General features: G+C 35.3%; 1 protein-coding gene across 3 annotated transcripts; it reads left to right on the top strand.

Annotated features, from left to right (window-relative positions):
* Positions 1–3,326: 3,326 nt before the first annotated feature.
* fhl2a (four and a half LIM domains 2a) lies at positions 3,327–14,437 on the top strand. Of its 3 annotated transcripts, none has more exons than XM_079881429.1 (6): positions 3,327–3,583; positions 9,408–9,584; positions 9,993–10,167; positions 11,529–11,698; positions 12,038–12,224; positions 13,948–14,437. In XM_079881429.1, the coding sequence occupies exons 2-6, from the start codon at positions 9,429–9,431 to the stop codon at positions 14,097–14,099; spliced, it is 840 nt and encodes a 279-aa protein (XP_079737555.1). In that variant the 5' UTR covers positions 3,327–3,583; positions 9,408–9,428; the 3' UTR covers positions 14,100–14,437. The 3 variants fall into 3 exon arrangements, with proteins under 3 accessions (XP_079737555.1, XP_079737556.1, XP_079737557.1); XM_079881430.1 differs by lacking the exon at positions 3,327–3,583 and adding an exon at positions 7,308–7,649; XM_079881431.1 differs by lacking the exon at positions 3,327–3,583 and adding an exon at positions 7,362–7,732.
* The last annotated feature ends 5,224 nt before the right edge of the window (positions 14,438–19,661 follow it).

Below are 19,661 nucleotides of genomic sequence, written 5' to 3'. Positions count from 1 at the left end.
TAGCAATACACATCTGATAATAATATTAATAATAATGATAAACTTCATTTTTATAGCACTTCTCAAAGCAATTAGCAAAGATAAAACAAAAATACAAAACATGTACCAAAATGAAAACATATATCAAATAAATTTAAGAAAAACTTAATATGAAATAAAACACCTGCAAAATAATCACAAATAAGCTAGCCTGAAAAAAAGAGTAGGAGGAACAGTTAAAAAGCCAGAATCGGAGATAACGCCTTGGGGTATAGAGGGTTAAAAGTTCAGACAAATATTGTGGCACCAAACCATGCAAAGCCTTGTAGGTAAACATGAGAATTTTCAAATCTACCAGAACCTGACAGTGAGCCAGTGCTAGGACTGCAGGAGAGGAGTGATGTACTCACTTGTCCTGGTCCTTGTTGGGATTCTGCCAGCTGAGCTTTGCACATACTGCAATTTATTTAGGGTTGATTTAGAGACTAGAGGCTAATTAGAGACTAGCTAGCAAGCAGAGCATTGCAATAACGAATACAGGGAAATACAAATGACATTTTTTTTTTTTAAACATTATTCTGGACATGAGGATCAAATGTTAAATTTGCTTCAAATATCACCCACAGATTTTTCCACCATCCACATTTAAGGTTATGGAACCAGCTTATCTGAAAATGTGAATGTTAAACATTGATGGCAGTGAATGTATCCACTCTGCATATGAAACACAAGCTGGATGGCTGGTAATCGCTTAAGCTTTGAGATGACAGATGTGTAGGGCGTTTGCCATCATTAGTCCATCTGTTGCTGTGATGATGAGATGACTTCCCAAACTCCACTTGCATCCTATTGAATATCATCCACAATCATTTTCTTTCTACAAGAGAGGGAATCCCCAACTCCTATATCTTATATTTTATCAGTGTTAAATATCACTATCTAATAAATCAACACAACAGAGTGTTTGACAAATCAGACGTATACATTTAAATACTTTTCAGTAGAAGAGCTGGAAGGGGTCCAAAGTTCCATGGATCAGGACCACTCCAGAACTGAAAGAGAAAGATAAGGAGGGGGGTGGGGTGAGGTGGGGTTAAGAGGTGGGGGGTGTATGATTAGAAAGGAGAGAGGTGAAGAGTGAGAGATGGAAAGGTGCAGAAAATAGCTCTACAATATTCTTAGAAACCAAACAGAGGGTCTGTTATCAGGACTCATGGAAAACATCCTCAACACAATCCCCTAAAGCGACAGAGAGGCGGAGAGGGACTGAGGGCAAGATTTAGGGTGAAGATTTGGTGGAGAGAGAGATATTTCTCAAAAGAATACTTTCCATTGAATATATAGAGTGGTCCCAAAAAGCCACTCATAAATACGTATAAATGGCATTGCATCAGAGGAAGTGGAAATACTGGTTTCTCAACTAACTTTATTTTCTTTGCAATTGCATCTAACCATGCTAATTCTAACCATCTCCATAAGTTCAGAGTAACCACAGGTGTAGTTTTACACATAAACATGATCCACAGACGTCTGAGAACCAGAAAGTGCCCAAATACTTTATTTTGAACAATATCGAATGATACATTTCAAAACAATTTTTTTTTTTTTTTTTACTTTTTGTATGTTTTTTTACTTAAATTGTAACTTGTCATAATTTTGTATCTGTTTTATTTAAATGATACGTTTTTTTGTGCTTGTGCTGATCTGATGATTTTTTTAAAGGGATAGTTGTCCACTTCCAGTCAGTGGTAACCAAAATTGTTTGATTACCAAAGTTCTGTCATGACAACTCTCTGAATGTTTTGCATTGTAATGGATATGACAATGTTGATATGTTTAGTCTTTAGTGGAATAGATCTGCTATGCTGCTGCTCTTAGTTATTATTATGAGACTTGCTACTGCCAAAACACACACGACACGCTGCTGTGAGCAAGTAATACACGCTGCTGCTGCACAAATAGCGTACATGAATTACCCATAGCAAATCTATACAGGTGGAGGGTTTCTGAAAGCGCGCTGCAATTGCTGCAGCAAATAGTGACCAAGTATTTGAACTACATTTTTTAAGTGAACTGTCCTTTTTAGTTTGACTTAGTGTTTCATGGTTAGCATGTAGTTAATCCAACTAAAACACTGTGAGAGAGTGAGCGTGAGAACACTACACATTTACCAAACGTTAACTTGAACTGTGGAAAACTGAGAGCTTAAATGCACAAGGAAGGATCATTGACTGAAACCATGATAACTAATGATGAACTAGAACACCATGACTAGAAATTAAACATGAAATGACTGTGACATAGTGTCCAAATATTTTTTTGGGCTACTGTATATGTGTAGTTATATCCTAAAGGATATGTTTTTAACACAACATGCACTTAAGCTGGCATGAACTTCACGAGATCCATTAAGTCCTAATAAGATTTAAGAATTTACTGTACCAAAGAGCATCTTGTGATTCATTGTAAGCAAAACAGGAGAAAAAAAAGTCCTTGTACTGTGACGGATTTGAGTTTAAATGAGTTTAAATGTCAAGTCACAAATTAAATTACATTCCAATAAACATGTGAATAAAACATTTCATCAGACTTCTTTTCAAATCTGATTTAAGGAATCATAATCCAAGACGATTACACTTTATTTCAATGTAAACATTCTACCAACTATAAGTGACTTTGCAACTACATATCAACACTCATTAGAGTCTAAGTAGACTGTTAGGTTCAGGTTTGTAATATAAGTTGACATGTTCTTGCAAAGTTACTTATAGTCAGTAGAATGTCTGTTGGAGGAGCATCAAACTAAAGTATTAGCAGATATTATGCAGAAAGTCTACTGTAGTTGACATGTAGATGCAAAGTTACTTAATGTCTAAAATGGACCATCAAAATAAAGTGTTACCTTAAAGGCAGCTAAAACACATAAGAATGTGTTTTTGTCACATGAAAACAGTTGCAGTAACAATAGCAGAATAAAGGCTAGTGCAAGAGAGGAGGTCTGTAAACATTCCCCAAGATGTTTGTTTGCTCTGGCTCCCTTTTTTTCTCTCAAACGCTTGAGGGGAAGAAATGAAGCGAGGAAATAACAGCCAGATGACGAAGGCAAGAGTTATATCTATGAGGCAGAAAATCTTATATAATATGCTTTTGCGTTCACTTTTCTGTCCATGGTAGTATTTTATTTTCATAAATTATATGACAATGGCCCTTATAATGTGAGACTGAATACTCATAAAAAGGAAAAACTGGCTGTTTTCAACGTTCTGGAAAACAAGACAAAAATACCAATTATTTGTTAATATTTAACATGAATGGTATAACAAAACAATATGAGGCCTTAAATGGACACAGGACTGAAGAGGTAAGAGGGAATGTATATGTGTGTGTGTGTGTGCGTGTGGGTTTTATCTTCTGTGGTGGTGCATTTGGCATTGCTGTGTTGTATTTATAGCTCTTCTTGATAGAAAAAGCCTGCCCAAACCCTACCACTCCAATTAGTCACCCAATAGGTGGAGTAATTTAATAGAACATACAGCCCCAGTCGAGGGCCACCGAGCTCAGTCTGGCCAGACTCTTCACACACACAGACAGCTTTTCTCTTGAGGTAAGAGCCACAGGCGCTTGAGTCTATACAGGCAGATTACTAACACCAAACCTCACTGCTACTCTACCATCCTGTGTTCTCAAAATTATAATACTACTAACTACTAAAATAAGCAACTTTGCAACTGCATGTCAACTAACTCTCATTAGAGTGTTAGTAGACTTCTGCTTAATATCTGCTAACTATTTATCATGATGCTCCTCCAACATACATTCTACTGACTATAAGTATCTTGTATACTATACATGTCAACTTATACTTCCCCTAACTCTAACACCCTAACCTAACATACTACAGTCTACTAATACTCTACTGAGAGTTAGTTGACATGTAGTTGACAAGTTACTTATAGTTAGTAGAATGTCTAAACTGGACCAAATAAAGTGTAACCTAAATAATATACTAATATATTGTCGTGTCTGCGACCATGTCTTATTCTTAATGATTTTTGAAACAGTTAAGCAAATGTTGCTCCTCCAGACTAAAATATGCTTTTGTTGTCTCCAAAATAAAGATTTATTCTCATAACTGTACATTTTTAAATGCTTTGAAATATGCTTTTTTTATTTGCCATTACATCGTCATTTTACATTTGAAATATACTTCTTGTGCATATGTTGCATTTTAATCAACTTGAAATCAGCCTTCATTGTGTGAAAACATCTACTATATTACTGCATACACTACTGTTCAAAAAGTTTAAGATTTGGTTACACTATATTTGGTAACACTTTATTTCACAATGTCATTGTTACATGGTACATGTAGGTACTGTAGTAATAACTAAAAACTATGCATAATTACATGCAATTAACCCTAAACCAAACTCTCATACTAACCTTATGGTATTTACATGTAGTTAATTATTATTACTAAGTACTTAAATGTATAATAACACTGTAATAATGTAACCCTTTATTTGAAGGTGTTTTTGTTACAGTGTAATTATACATTTAAGTACTGAGAATAATAGCTAACTACATGCATTACTATTTACCCTTGGGTTAGGATTAGGGTTTGGTTTAGTTGCATCATTTATAGTTATTACTTGTAACTACATGTAACATGAGCATTGTAAAATAAAGTGTTACCATAAAGTGTTACCTTTCTCTTCTGTTCACCAAGGCTGCATTTATTTGATTAAAAATACATTAAAAACAGCAATATTGTGAAATATTATTACAATTCAAAATATCTGTATCTGTGTCAATTTGAATATATTTTAAAATGTAATTTATTCCTGTGATGGCAAAGCTAAATTTCAGCAGCCATTACTCCAGTCTTCAGTGTCACATGGTTGAAAACAGTTGAGCTGCTTAATATTGTTTTTGTTTTAAGATTCTTTGATGAATAGAAAGTTCAAAATCTTAATGCATCAATAAAAGTAATCAATAAAATCATAAAAGTATTAATTTCTTCCCCCCAAAAAATAAATAAAATAATATAATATACCTATATACATGCATACATACATACATAGGGGAGAGCGGGGCACAAAGTAACGCTTTTTGACTTTCTCAATTTGTGTAAATCTACTTATGGTTCAGAGTTTTTTTTTTTTTTTTCCACATTAATTTCCCACATGTCTAGTACAATTATGTGTTTTTGTTTTATTAATACAGTGTATACTTTTTTCTTGATATAGCCCGAAAGAATGGAAGTGAAATGTGACAACATGCCCCATAGGTGGGGTACATTGTAACATGTGTGGGGCACATTGTAACATAACATATGACAGCTTAAAATGTTATCTGATCTAATAAAAAAAATATACAAAACAAACTAAAATATTTTCTAAATAAAATACAATTAAAAAACTTTTTCATATAAAATAATGGCAATTTTTAATAATTAAATATAAACTCATTTTTGAGTTTTAACTATGAACACATGAAAACACAGCTATGCAAAATAGTTCAAAACAAATAAATAATTAGTAATTTCTGAACATTGACTCTCAGTCTTTAGTCACCTTTTTCTCATGTTTTCTCAATAAAATTAATAAAAGTATAGAATATAATAGCATATTTCTAATAGGTGCACATTGTAACGCATTGTTACAACATGCCCCCGCCTGCACAACTGGGATTTAAACCCGGCTAGTGTCTTCTGCTAGTTAGCGAAGCATTAAATAACTATCTCAACTGTTAAATAACATCTTGGAGATTAATATAATATCAGATTTGTCTTATTTTAAATAAGCACAAAAAATAGAGATGAAAAATTAACTTAAGTAAGAAATGTACTTTTGCTATGGTTTAATAAATGTCTATGGATATCTTCCAAAAATAAAATAATTTTGGCGGAATTTTTTTTCTATATAGTGTTGATATGGCAACTAGTAAATACACAAAGTTTCGTCATCCAAGCATGTGCGGAAGTATTTAAAACAAGCGTGTTACAACTAACCCCGCGTTAGGTTGTGCCCCGCGCTCCCCTACATACATACATACTCAGCTCAACATTTTGAATCTGCTAACAAACTTCTGCAACAGTAAAGAATTCGTCTCTCAGTGGCTTGGTATTGTGTTAACAGGTTACCATAGCCCTTGTATATGACACCCTAAAATCTATGACAGCTATAAGTCCCTCTTAAAGCATTTATAGAGAAGATAAAAGGCATTTATAGAGTCATGATGGGTGGTCAGACTCTTGTCATGGATATGGATTGTGCTGGAGCAGGAATGGGGGTGTGAAGGTTGTGTGTGTGGGGCGTAAACACAAGGTCTTAATCTCAGGAGGGTTAGTCTTCCATCCACCTGTCTGCAATCTCTTTTTAGTGTCGTCTGAAAGCATTCCATCTATCTTTCAGACCTCCGCTATACTTTTAATTAGCATTGTGTGATATGTTTGTGTCATGGCACTTGCAAATCTCTCCAAACACAGCTGAGGATTATAAAAGGAAAGATTAGACAAATACCAAATCATGCCCAAGAGAGGAGAACTTGTTAGAGGAGATCAGTTTCAAGTGTGCTGGTGACAAAATTTCAAAAAAACAAAAGCTTATTAGCTTATAAAAGAGGGTTTTATGATCTATCAAGAATGATGCAGTTGACACATACAGGCTGACTTTGACAATATTAAAGGAAACTCTTATATTTAGATCTAATGCATGATATTAAATGAATAAAAAAAGCTTTCTCTCCAACCAGTGTTTTCTTTTGTCTTAGCGCATCACTGTTGTTGCCGTTTAAATCAGATTTATGTCAGAATGGGGACTTCAAGCTGACTTTAAAAACTGTAGCCAGTAAATTATGAGGAACTGGACGAGTCATCTCAATCCATTGGTTAAAAAAAAGTGGGAACCCTGAAGAACATTCAGCTCCTAATTATTTTGTTGTTTTTTTTTTTTTTTTACAATTATTTTAGTTACTTTAAGTTTTGAAAACAAAACTAGGGCTAGAGATTGATAGAAAATAGCATTTCAACAATACTAACAACAACTAAACACTACAAAACAGTGATATTGTAGTTCATATATATATGGTCTGTATAAAGCAAGGCAATACTTTATCAGGTTCGATAAGAAGGGAGAACAAGTAATGTAAGTATTTAGTGACATTTTGTAAAAACGTCTTGACCAGTCACTGACAGGCTTGTGTTTAGAGCCTCGGACAACTTACATCCTCAAGAAAATATGCTCAGAAATACCTGCATGCTATTTTGATAGTGTGAAAAGACATAGAAGGAACCTAATGGAAAGAATTGAGAGGGCTTGCCAGTTGGATGGAGAAAGGGAGAAAGCCTGAAGAAGTGAGACAGCAGAAAAGGGCAAGACAAACAGGAAGCAGAGGAGGGGGGAGTGAAGGACTGACTGTGCAAGTCAAAGAATTTTCTTAGAAGGATTTTAAGCAAGAGAGCGTGCTTCTCCTGGATTTCATCTGCTACCTTTTATGGTAAAACTGTGGAGGGAGATTTGGTGTAGTAGTGAAGCCCGGGCTCAGTTAGACACACTCACAACGGGATAGCAGGGAGACAGCGTGTGCGGGACACTGGGGACCCCTGAGGCGGGCTCATGGGAACAATACGCAGAGGGGCTTAACAGGTCCAGGACTCAGACAGCTGTGTGAGTAGATGGCATTCTGATATCAAGAATAGTGTGGTCCAAATCACAATCTCTCTGTCAAGAACTGTTCAGAGATATTTCAGGTGAGTTTTAGAATCAGACGTATCTGGCCTATTACTGGACGGATGGATTATTCTCAGAAAAAGTCCATTCATATGATGTTTATAGATAATCACATCCATGCACAGACACACTAACACATGCTGACACACAATATAATCGCTGTAAGCTTAAGGTGAGATAACAGACTGGTTATGATGGTATGATATGAGATAACAGGCTGGTTATGATGGTGTCATGTGAGATAACAGGCTGTTATGACGGTATGCTGTGAGATAGCAGACTGGTTATGATGGTATGATGTGAGATAACAGGCTGGTTATGATGGTATGATGTGAGGTAACAGGTTATGATGGTATGATGTGAGATAACAGGCTGGTTATGATGGTATGATGTGAGGTAACAGGCTATGATGGTATGATGTGAGATAACAGGCTGGTTATGATGGTATGATGTGAGGTAACAGGCTATGATGGTATGATGTGAGATAACAGGCTGGTTATGATGGTATGATGTGAGATAACAGGCTGGTTATGATGGTATGATGTGAGGTAACAGGCTGGTTATGATGGTATGATGTAGTACACTGTGGAATTCCAGACTGATGCCTCACTTCTTAAACAAGAGACATATCTCTTAAAATTATTCTTTATTTTTAATATTAATAATTCCATTTCTTTCTTTCTTTCTTTCTTTCTTTCTTTCTTTCTTTCTTTTCTCTTTTCTTTTTTTTTCGCTCCAAATGGGAGTTACATTACTTAATTTGTTGGGTTTACTCAGTTTTATTTGTTGTGGTACCAAATGTAGTTACTCAGATCTACTTTTGTTTTTTTCCTTTCCACTCTCAGAAAAAAAGGTACAAAAGCTGTCAGTGTGGCGGTACTTTTTCAAAAGGCATATTAGTCCCTCAAAGGTACATATTGGTACCAAAAGTGTACATATTAGTAAATGGTACATATTAGAACCCTTTTGAAGGGTACTGTAATGTAGCCTATATTTAATTGATTTCAGTGCTAAAAATATACTCAATATTTTAAGTGTAAAAATGTGTCATCAATAACATTGAAAATTGATTTCATTAATTAAATCTATAATTGGACTGTTGACCCTTCTCTTACACCTTAACCCACCCTTAAACCTATCCATACCACCAACCCTGTCCCTAAACCTCAATACCAGCAAAAGTCTTTTGCAATACAACATGAACACAATAAGTACATTGTAGTTATTATTATTATTTTAATGTAAGTGTCTACTTAGTAGTTAAAGTCCCATAGTATAAAGTGTGACCATGTGATACTAAAACAACACTGCTTTAATGTTTCATGAATTCCACAAGTAAATCCTGATGATCCTGTTCTCCAGCATGATTTGAGAATGATCCAAAAAGCATCTCGTACTTCAGTGGAAGCAAGAACATCTGGAAATGATTTCACAAGTTTACTTAGAAGTGACCTAAAAATAGTGCAGAATCTTGTATATGTCTTTTAAGTCATTTATTTGTTGTAAATACATCAAAACATTTTATTAACAGGATTCCAGTTTCAAGGTGGTCTCAGACTTCTGGACACCACTGTATATTATCTCTGAATATCTCACAGCAATGTAGTTAATGATGGTTTGAGCTAAAGAAATTACAATCATCTTATCAGAATATCTAGCATTTTCTCAAATCTCCTCAACCTCTCTCCATCACAGGACTGAAAGGCTGAAGTAAAGATGACAGAGCGTTATGACTGCCACTACTGTAAGGAGTCACTGTTTGGGAAGAAGTATGTTCTTCGTGAGGAAAACCCATACTGCGTGAAGTGCTATGAGAGCCTGTACTCCAATACCTGTGAGGAGTGCAAGAAACCCATCGGCTGCAACAGCAGGGTAACATTAGTTATAGTACCATGTATGAAGTTGCATAAAACCAGCCAATCAGTTTAGAGCTCGCAGATTCGGAAAGTGTTTTTCAGTTTTGTCATCAAATGCACCATATAGCTATTGTTGGGGGAAACACATTACAAGTTATGTAATCAGATTACTTTTTCAAGTAACTAGTAAAGTAACTCATTGCTTTTACATTTACAACAAAAGTTATTTTGTTCTTCTATTTATCTGACTCCTCTCCTGTCCCCATGTTGAGGGAAATTGGAGTAAGTTGTGTGCGCTGTGTAAATTGTTTTTGTAGTTCTAGACGTGAGCATGCATTTACTCATCTCACTTGCAAAGAAACCGTTTTAGTATTTCTCAAAATGAATCAAATTCAACCAGAACTGTCGTCTTTTGCTGCTTTAGGATCTGTCTTACAAGGACCGTCACTGGCATGAGGACTGTTTCCACTGCTTCCAGTGCAAGCGCTCACTGGTGGACAAGCCCTTCTCCACTAAAGACGAGCAGCTGCTGTGCACCGAGTGCTATTCTAATGAGTACTCCTCCAAATGCCATGACTGCAAGAAGACCATTATGCCTGGTAAGAGATTCTTCACCATGGGAGGAACGTTCAACAGTTACCTCATGTCAGTAGATGTTTTCTTTTATACTCAGCACTGCCATAAAATCATAATTCATTCAGCACCGCATTCTTTCCATTAAAGCAAATGAGAACTGCTTCCTTTCACACAGGGTCGATCTTTGCCCAGATCTTGTGAAGAAAGAATAACTGTCATAACGATATATTACTGGCCCATAATGACGTCAAAGCAATAGATTAAGTGATCTGCACACTGGTAATAAATATTCATTCATAAATCCTTAAAGACAGGCCCTTATGACCATGTGAAAGTGTTGGACTCTCATTAATTTTAAAATGTCAAATGTCAACACATGGACTTACAAGATATGTTCCTTTTTAAAACATGAACTTCTGTTTACACTGCACCTCTGCTGGTATTTATTGAACTTTCATCTGAATGTGTTGAAAGAGAATTTTGCCTGTTTAACAGCTCAACTTTGCTGTTACGTTACAGTTGATATGACTGTAGTACTGTAATCCTGATGATAATAATTCAATATCATCTGTGTTTGATATATGAATCTGATAAGAATAGACTCTCTTTATACATTACATGTTATACTCTAAAGATTATTTACTGTATATAGAATGTGTTGATGTAGAATGTGGCATCAACTCTTCTTTTTTCATATTTGTAATTTTACTGTATTCATGAAAATATTTTATATATAGGCTACTAAGTCATTTGAATGTGACTAAATGCCCACGTATGCAAACAATTCAGAATAGATAAAGAAAAAATAACTAAGCAAATTAATAAATTTGTTATTAAGTCCACATGCATATTTGTATGAATGCATAAACACTCATTTACATTCAATTATATAAAATTAATCAAACTTATGTTTGTCTACACATACACTACCACTCAAAGTTTTTTGAAATAAAGCAATTATTTTATTCAAGAAAATGTGTGCAAGAGAAAAATACATTTCAAATAAATGCTATTCTCTTAATCTTTCTATTCATCAAAGATTAGAAAAACATTAAGCAGCTCAACATTTCTACTAATAATAAATGTTTCTTGAGCACACACTCAGCGTATTAGAATGATTTCTGAAGGATCACGTGACACTGAAGACACAATTAAACGCAGCCCACTCAAACCCCAAACAATTAATCTGTAGTGCACTTTACAAAATACCTGTGCTAGATATTCGAATTGTATATAATAAGAGCATATAAAGTATCTGATTATCTAACATGACTTGATATTTTGGACAAGGACTTATACATACTGCACAAACTTCCTCCATCATCTCTTCATAAGCAGAATGCTGTTGTATTTGGGATAAGATGGCTCTCTTCTTCTCCCTCAGGCTCCAGGAAGATGGAGCATAAAGGAAACAGCTGGCATGAGACCTGCTTCACCTGCCAGCGCTGCCAGCAGCCAATCGGCACCAAGAGCTTCATCCCCAAAGACAACTATAACTATTGCGTGCCCTGCTACGAAAAGCAGTTTGCCATGCAGTGCATTCACTGCAAGAAGGTAGATTATACAAGTACATATACACTTACATTACACCAAGTACATACTTACATGAAGACTCCAGAAACTCTTTAATTACTGAATACATGTGCACTACATTCTGTAAGTTGACCACTTTCCATTTTGGGATACAGTATTCCATGCAGTGAGAAATCCAGTTATTCTATGCATACACTCTAAAAAATACTGGGTTGTTTCAACCCATGTTTGGGTCAAATATTGGGTTTGTCCATATTTGACCAAAACATGGGCTGAAACAACCCAGCATTTTTTAGAGTGCACAGGTAATCTGCATACATGGTAGTCTGATCATATTAAATCTCTTCCTTCTCTGTCTAGCCCATCACCACTGGCGGTGTGACGTACCATGACCAGCCCTGGCATAAGGACTGTTTCTTGTGCACTGGTTGTAAGCAACAGTTGTCTGGTCAGCGCTTCACCTCTCGTGACGACTTTGCCTACTGCCTCAACTGCTTCTGCAACTTGTACGCCAAGAAATGTGCCTCCTGCACCACCCCCATCAGTGGTATGTACAAATACCCTGTTTCTGAAATCTAATAATTCTCTAGCTGTATAGTATAGTATATAGTATATAGTATATACTGTATAGTATGCGAAAAACAGTACGCCAAAAGTGTAGTATGTCTGAATACATAGTATTCAAAAAACAGTAGGCGAAAAGTCCCCGGATGACCTACTACTTCCGTTGAGATTCTGAAGTGTGCATACGATGGACACTTTACTATCCCATGAGGCCACAGGAGAGGATTTTTAATGAAAGTGAAGCGACGCAACTGACACTGGTAGGTGACAGTATGGTGGATGTAGTGCGCTTAAATTTCCTTCATACTGCCCATATTCATACTATATATAATATACTTTGTTAATGGTCACAAAGTAAATTGTAATTCAAATGTAGTACCTCAGACAGTGCGTGGTTTCGGACACAGCCATACATGCAAATATATTTGCGCAGGTGATGTCACAGATCCCACAATATCCAAACCAGCCATTTTTGGAGTTTGATTAAATAAATGTTTTGTTTATAATGAGTTTTTAAGCTATGAGACTTGCAGGATGTTTTAATGGTACAAATGCCTCATATATGTCAAAAGATCAAAGCAGATTTGATTTCTCATGTCATGATCCCTTTAAAAATTAAAAACGAGAAATTTAAAACTTTTTTAAACGTTTCTTTTATAACTAACTGAAATAAAATAAGTTTGAGCTGAAATACTAAGATTAAACTGAAATCAAATTAAATGAAAGCTAAATAGAACTATTTAAAAAAATGAATAAAATAAGCACATAACAACATTATTAAAACTTAAACTAAAAATTAAATGAAAAATTGAAAACTCATAAAAATAAAAGCTAGTAAAATATGAATAAATACTATAATATTACATAAGTATTTCTAAAATAATACTGGTGTAACATACAGAATGCAGAAATGTAAAAAAAAAAAAAAAAAAAAAAAAAAAATTGAATTAACATTATTATTAATTGTTATTTTTAATAACAAACTTAATTTTCTTTCTAAATTACTCAAAATCATTTCACCATAAAACAAATGTGGTATTTCCAGAAACATTGATGATTTTGAAGTGCCACCAAACGTTTAATTTATATGATTATGTACAGTATATGTAAATTTAGTACTTTTATAGTACTAAAATCATTTCATCATACCTCATTCCTGACTTATCAAAACTTAAACTTTCAAAAAAGTACAATGATGAACACTCTCAGCCGTTTATTTCATCAGGCGTGTTCAGTGAGGAACTTTCCATGCAGTTCAATAAAAAACTCAATTCATAATGCCTAGAAAATGCTTCACTAAAACACTGACATGTGAAACACCATTCATGTTGCTTTCTCACTTAAATACATAAATGCATGATGCAACACACATCACAACTGCATTATGATCCTATGAGTGCTATAAGTACAAAACTATCCATTATTTGATATTGGCCAAACCATTTGAATGGGCCTATTACCAAAATGTTCCCCAAAGTTGCAAAACTCACCATAAATTCCTCACTTTGTTCTTCCAATTCAACATCCTGTGGCACATGGCCAATTCAAATTCTAAAAAAACTGAATTGGAGGCACTTCTTAAATTCTGAATTTTGCTCAACCCTGTTTCAAAGAGCTCAAATCTTCCGGCTTTCCATGAACTTCTCTGGAACACAGCTACATCTGCTTGTTTCTAGTCTTCATAACATGTTTGTCATCGCACGCAGGACTTGGAGGAAGCAAGTACATCTCCTTTGAGGAACGCCAGTGGCACAACGACTGTTTCAACTGCAAGAAGTGCTCAGTGTCTCTGGTGGGCAGAGGTTTCCTCACCGATAGAGATGACATCCTGTGTCCCGAGTGTGGAAAAGACATCTGAAAGCGTGCATGGAGAAAACAACCAAGCATCCACAACGCTTAAAATGAAAAAAATTAATAGATTTAGGTGCTCCATGGAAACATAGTAAAGCAAAGATTATAATAGAATATAACAAGAGATAGATTTTATTTGAGCTTGCTTTAACTTGAAGACTGAAGAAGGAAATGGTTCTAAAAATTAAACTGAATAATAAAAATAATATGCATTATTATCTCTTTAAAATGTCTGACAGGCTTTTGGATGTGTTGCATAACCCATGTCTTAATTTTGGCTCTTTTATGTATCTAACAGTTATACATGAAATCTAAATAGTAATGCAAAATCAATAAAGCTTACTAAAAAAAAATGTGTTGTGTTTTTCTCATGAATGAAGACTATTGCACTAGCAAGCACGCAGTAGTAATATAAGACAACAGGGCCACCTAGTGTTTAACAATGACCATGCAAAACAACATGCACTCTTATCGGGGCATATGCAAAAATCCGTTTGTCAGTCGTGATATGAAGCTTTTGAAGTAAAGGTTTATGATTAAATGCAGACAAATTTAAATCATGCAGACAAATGCAAATCATGCCTAGGTATGAATTTCTTGGAGTTTGAGTTGATAGTGAAGGAAATGCAGTCAACAAGTGTCCAGTATACACTCTCAGAAAAAAAGGTACAAAAGCTGTCACTGGGACAGTACCCTTCAAAAGGGTTCTAATATGTACCATTTAGGTACAAAGGTGTTCCTTTTGAAAAGGTACCGCCACAGTGACAGCTTTTGTACCTTTTTTTCTGAGAGTGTACATGGAAACTCAATTTCCAATGTAAAAGCATCCCAGGATGCCCCTCATGAAGTGGGCTGAGTAAGAGTAGAGCTGGTTTTGGAATCTAGAAAAGGGTGACCCAGAAGCCATTCATTCACACATTTGTATTATTTTATAGTTCTGACGACCACCATTTTCAACATTTTAGAATAAAAGTAAAAATATGAGTAGACGTGTCCAAACTTTTGACAGTGCATTTTGTAATGGTGGGATTTGTTTATATGAATTCAGGAAAACTCTCAAACAGTGGGGAAGGAGAGAAGCTAAGCTCTGGGATTTCAATGACTCCACTGGGACAAAAACCGGAGATGCAACTGCATGGAAAATAAACATCTTCAATAAGAGGCAGTGGGGTGTTTGAAAGTTTAATAGAGAGAGAATGAGCGAGAGAGTGTGAGCTGACAAGAGCGAAAGAACAAAGTAGAAGTTCTCTGATCTCTAATTGGATATAAACTACAAAGAATGAGACAATGGACCTCATTATAACCGTTGCTGTCTCCATCATTGTTCACTTTTATATTAAAGGGGACCTATTATGCCACTTACACTTACAAGATGTAATATAAGACTAAGGTGTTCCCAGAATGTGTCTGTGAAGTTTCAGCTCAAAATACCCCACAAAATATGTATTATACCATGTTGTTAATGCCCATTTTTGAGTAGAAGGAAAAGCGTGCTGATTTTGTGCATGTATCTTTAAATGCAAATGAGTTGCTGGCTTTCCAGAAGATGGCAGAGCCTTTACAGACACAAAGAATAAATGATTTATGGGGATTCAAAAAAGGAGTGGGTGGATTTGTACACACACTGCTGACATATTTGTTCAAAAACCATGTAAAAGTGAATATTGCATAATAGGTTCCGGTTCATTTAAAAAAATTCAACATTATTTTGGGTAATTGTCATTCGAATTTACACTATGGTTCAAAAGTTTGGATTCAGTAATATTTTAAAGAAATTAAAACATTTATTTAGCAAGGATGCATGAAATTGATCAAAGTGACAGTAAAGACATTTATATTACAAAAGATGTCAATTTTAAATAAAGGCTGTTATTTTAAACTTTCTATTCATCCAAAAAATCTTGAAAAAAAAATAATAATAATAATAAAAAAATAAAAAATAAAAATAAATAAATATATATGTATATATATATATATATATACAGTGAAGAAAATAAGTATTTGAACACCCTGCTATTTTGCAAGTTCTCCCACTTGGAAATCATGGAGGGGTCTGAAATTGTCATCGTAGGTGCATGTCCACTGTGAGAGACATAATCTAAAAAAAAAAATTCCAGAAATCACAATATATGATTTTTTAACTATTTATTTGTATGATACAGCTGCAAATAAGTATTTGAACACCTGTCTATCAGCTAGAATTCTGACCCTCAAAGACCTGTTAGTCTGCCTTTAAAATGTCCACCTCCACTCCATTTATTATCCTAAATTAGATGCACTTGTTTGAGGTCGTTAGCTGCATAAAGACACCTGTCCACCCCATACAATCAGTAAGAATCCAACTACTAACATGGCCAAGACCAAAGAGCTGTCCAAAGACACTAGAGACAAAATTGTACACCTCCACAAGGCTGAAAAGGGCTACGGGGAAATTGCCAAGCAGCTTGGTGAAAAAAGGTCCACTGTTGGAACAATCATTAGAAAATGGAAGAAGCTAAACATGACTGTCAATCTCCCTCGGACTGGGGCTCCATGCAAGATCTCACCTCGTGGGGTCTCAATGATCCTAAGAAAGGTGAGAAATCAGCCCAGAACTACACGGGAGGAGCTGGTCAATGACCTGAAAAGAGCTGGGACCACCGTTTCCAAGGTTACTGCTGGTAATACACTAAGACGTCATGGTTTGAAATCATGCATGGCACGGAAGGTTCCCCTGCTTAAACCAGCACGTCAAGGCCCGTCTTAAGTTTCCCAATGACCATTTGGATGATCCAGAGGAGTCATGGGAGAAAGTCATGTGGTCAGATGAGACCAAAATAGAACTTTTTGGTCATAATTCCACTAAACGTGTTTGGAGGAAGAAGAATGATGAGTACCATCCCAAGAACACCATCCCTACTGTGAAGCATGGGGGTGGTAGCATCATGCTTTGGGGGTGTTTTTCTGCACATGGGACAGGGCGACTGCACTGTATTAAGGAGAGGATGACATGTATTGCGAGATTTTGGGGAACAACCTCCTTCCCTCAGTTAGAGCATTGAAGATGGGTCGAGGCTGGGTCTTCCAACATGACAATGACCCGAAGCACACAGCCAGGATAACCAAGGAGTGGCTCTGTAAGAAGCATATCAAAGTTCTGGCGTGGCCTAGCCAGTCTCCAGACCTAAACCCAATAGAGAATCTTTGGAGGGAGCTCAAACTCCGTGTTTCTCAGCGACAGCCCCGAAACCTGACTGATCTAGAGAAGATCTGTGTGGAGGAGTGGGCCAAAATCCCTCCTGCAGTGTGTGCAAACCTGGTGAAAAACTACAGGAAACGTTTGACCTCTGTAATTGCAAACAAAGGCTACTGTACCAAATATTAACATTGATTTTCTCAGGTGTTCAAATACTTATTTGCAGCTGTATCATACAAATAAATAGTTAAAAAATCATACATTGTGATTTCTGGATTTTTTTTTTTAGATTATGTCTATGGAGCTAGAAGAGTCTCAATAAAGATAAATGCACAAACTGCATTCACATATGCACACACAGGATACACAAATGCACACACATGATTCATAAAAACACACACAGGATACACAAATGCGCACAAAATTCACAAATGCACACACAGAATTTAAAAAGCACAGAAGATTCACAAATGCATACAAAATTCAGAAATGCACACAAAATTCATAAATACACACACAATTCAGAAATGAAAACAAAATTTACAAATGCACACAAGATTCACAAATGCTCAGGACAAGATTCAGAAATGTATTTCTGATGCACACACAAATATATCTTGATTTACAAACTGCTTGCGGTCTGTGAACTTCACTGCATTTGTGTGTGAATTTTGAGACTCCCCTGACTTGGCTCGACACACAAATGCCTTTTTTTAAACAGGGAATGACCTGTGACCAATCAGATACCTCCCTTGTTTTAGCCAATCACAAGAACGCACCCCACGTGGGGGATTGTTTACTTGTAAGCCAATCATATGAAGTGTGGGCGCGAGCGCTAGAGCGAGGTGGGTGGAGTTCTGCCAGTTGGTTGAGACAGGTGTTACAATATATTCGGTTCCTGAAATATTTGGTTCCAATGGGTGGAGCTACCATGAATATTCACGAGACCATAGCGTGCATGGGCGGGGCATATACAAGCGAGTGGAACAGAAATTATTAGCGTGAGCGCCTCAGATCGCGTTTTGTCCTAAACTACTGCTAACTGTTCGTTTCTCACGAATGACTGAGATTAAGCTTTTTAAATGTATATTATTGCATGATTAAATAAATATTTACAAATATATTCTTGTGTTTTGATTCTGTCTCCCAAAGTTGTCTGTAGGCTATTATTGAAATAGCTTGATGATAGCTCAAGACAACATAGGCTACTTGGAGTTGCATGTTGTTGCATGTTTGAATGTTGCTTTACACTCAACTGAAAATCTTTTTGATACACAACTGTCAAAGGTTATCATAAATGTTAAGCTTCAGTTGCTTTAACAGTTGTTTTCTCTAGCAATGCTTTAGAACATTGGTCAAATTAAGTGATAATTATTTCAATTGTATTGATGTATACATAGCAAGGTCCAACTAAAGTAATTTTATACTCAGTTTGTGCAATTTGTAGTTTTGAATATACCATTCCAAAGGTAAGTGCACTTAATTGTAATTAAACAGAGACAAAACTCTAGCAAATTGATTCATTTAATTCATTTCTTTCATTGATATCATGCACAAAATTAAGGGTGTTTGCATCTAGGGCAAATAAAAACCTCACTGTATAATATAGTATAAAACCTCATCTAAAAGTAGTATGGTGTTACTTAACTCACCTCTCATTGTGAAGTTATGTGCCCTTCTAAGAAGGACATATTTTTAATTTCTTTTAGAAACACCATGAGGAACCTTTCCAGATTTTTTCAATTCATACAAGGTTTTAAACATTTCCTTATCTATATTGACAGCCCAAGTGACAAATTCAACAAAGATGGGTAGGTTTATTTATATGAATTGTAATTGAGACTCGTTATTATTTCAAAACACCATAGCTAATTGGATGTTGAATGCTTCACAAACTATATGTACTGAACCAATTATTTATTGGCCAAAGCTGTGTACAATAGTAAATTGCACAGACATAGAGTTCAGTTTCTCAGGTGTGGTGGGATATGGACATATAATTAAAAAGTATTCTCATTTAAAGAATATAATACATATAATTTTTATAATGTAAATCTATATGCATATCTATAGTTGTCTACCTAAATATGATCTATTCTAGACTGTTTAAAACTGATAAACAAAAACATCTGTTTTTTTTTAAAGCATTCATTCATTAACTCGAAATTATTTTTATAGTAAGATACAGTGTCTTAAAATTACATATTTTATTCATATTCAGCTGTAAAAACAAGAATGTTAGACAAGAGAAAAAAATGGGATCAAGGACAAAATGAATACAGCAGGACTAATAAAATATTTACTATATTATTCAAATATGTATTTGTAAATATACCTTTCCTTAATATTTTGGTATACCCCTGCCTTTTTCTGTTCACTTGTTTACAAAAAGAT

The sequence above is a fragment of the Squalius cephalus genome, assembly GCF_949319135.1.
Source record: "Squalius cephalus genome assembly, chromosome: 9".
NCBI lineage: Eukaryota > Metazoa > Chordata > Actinopteri > Cypriniformes > Leuciscidae > Squalius > Squalius cephalus.
This window is presented reverse-complemented; position numbering and strand designations above follow the sequence as displayed.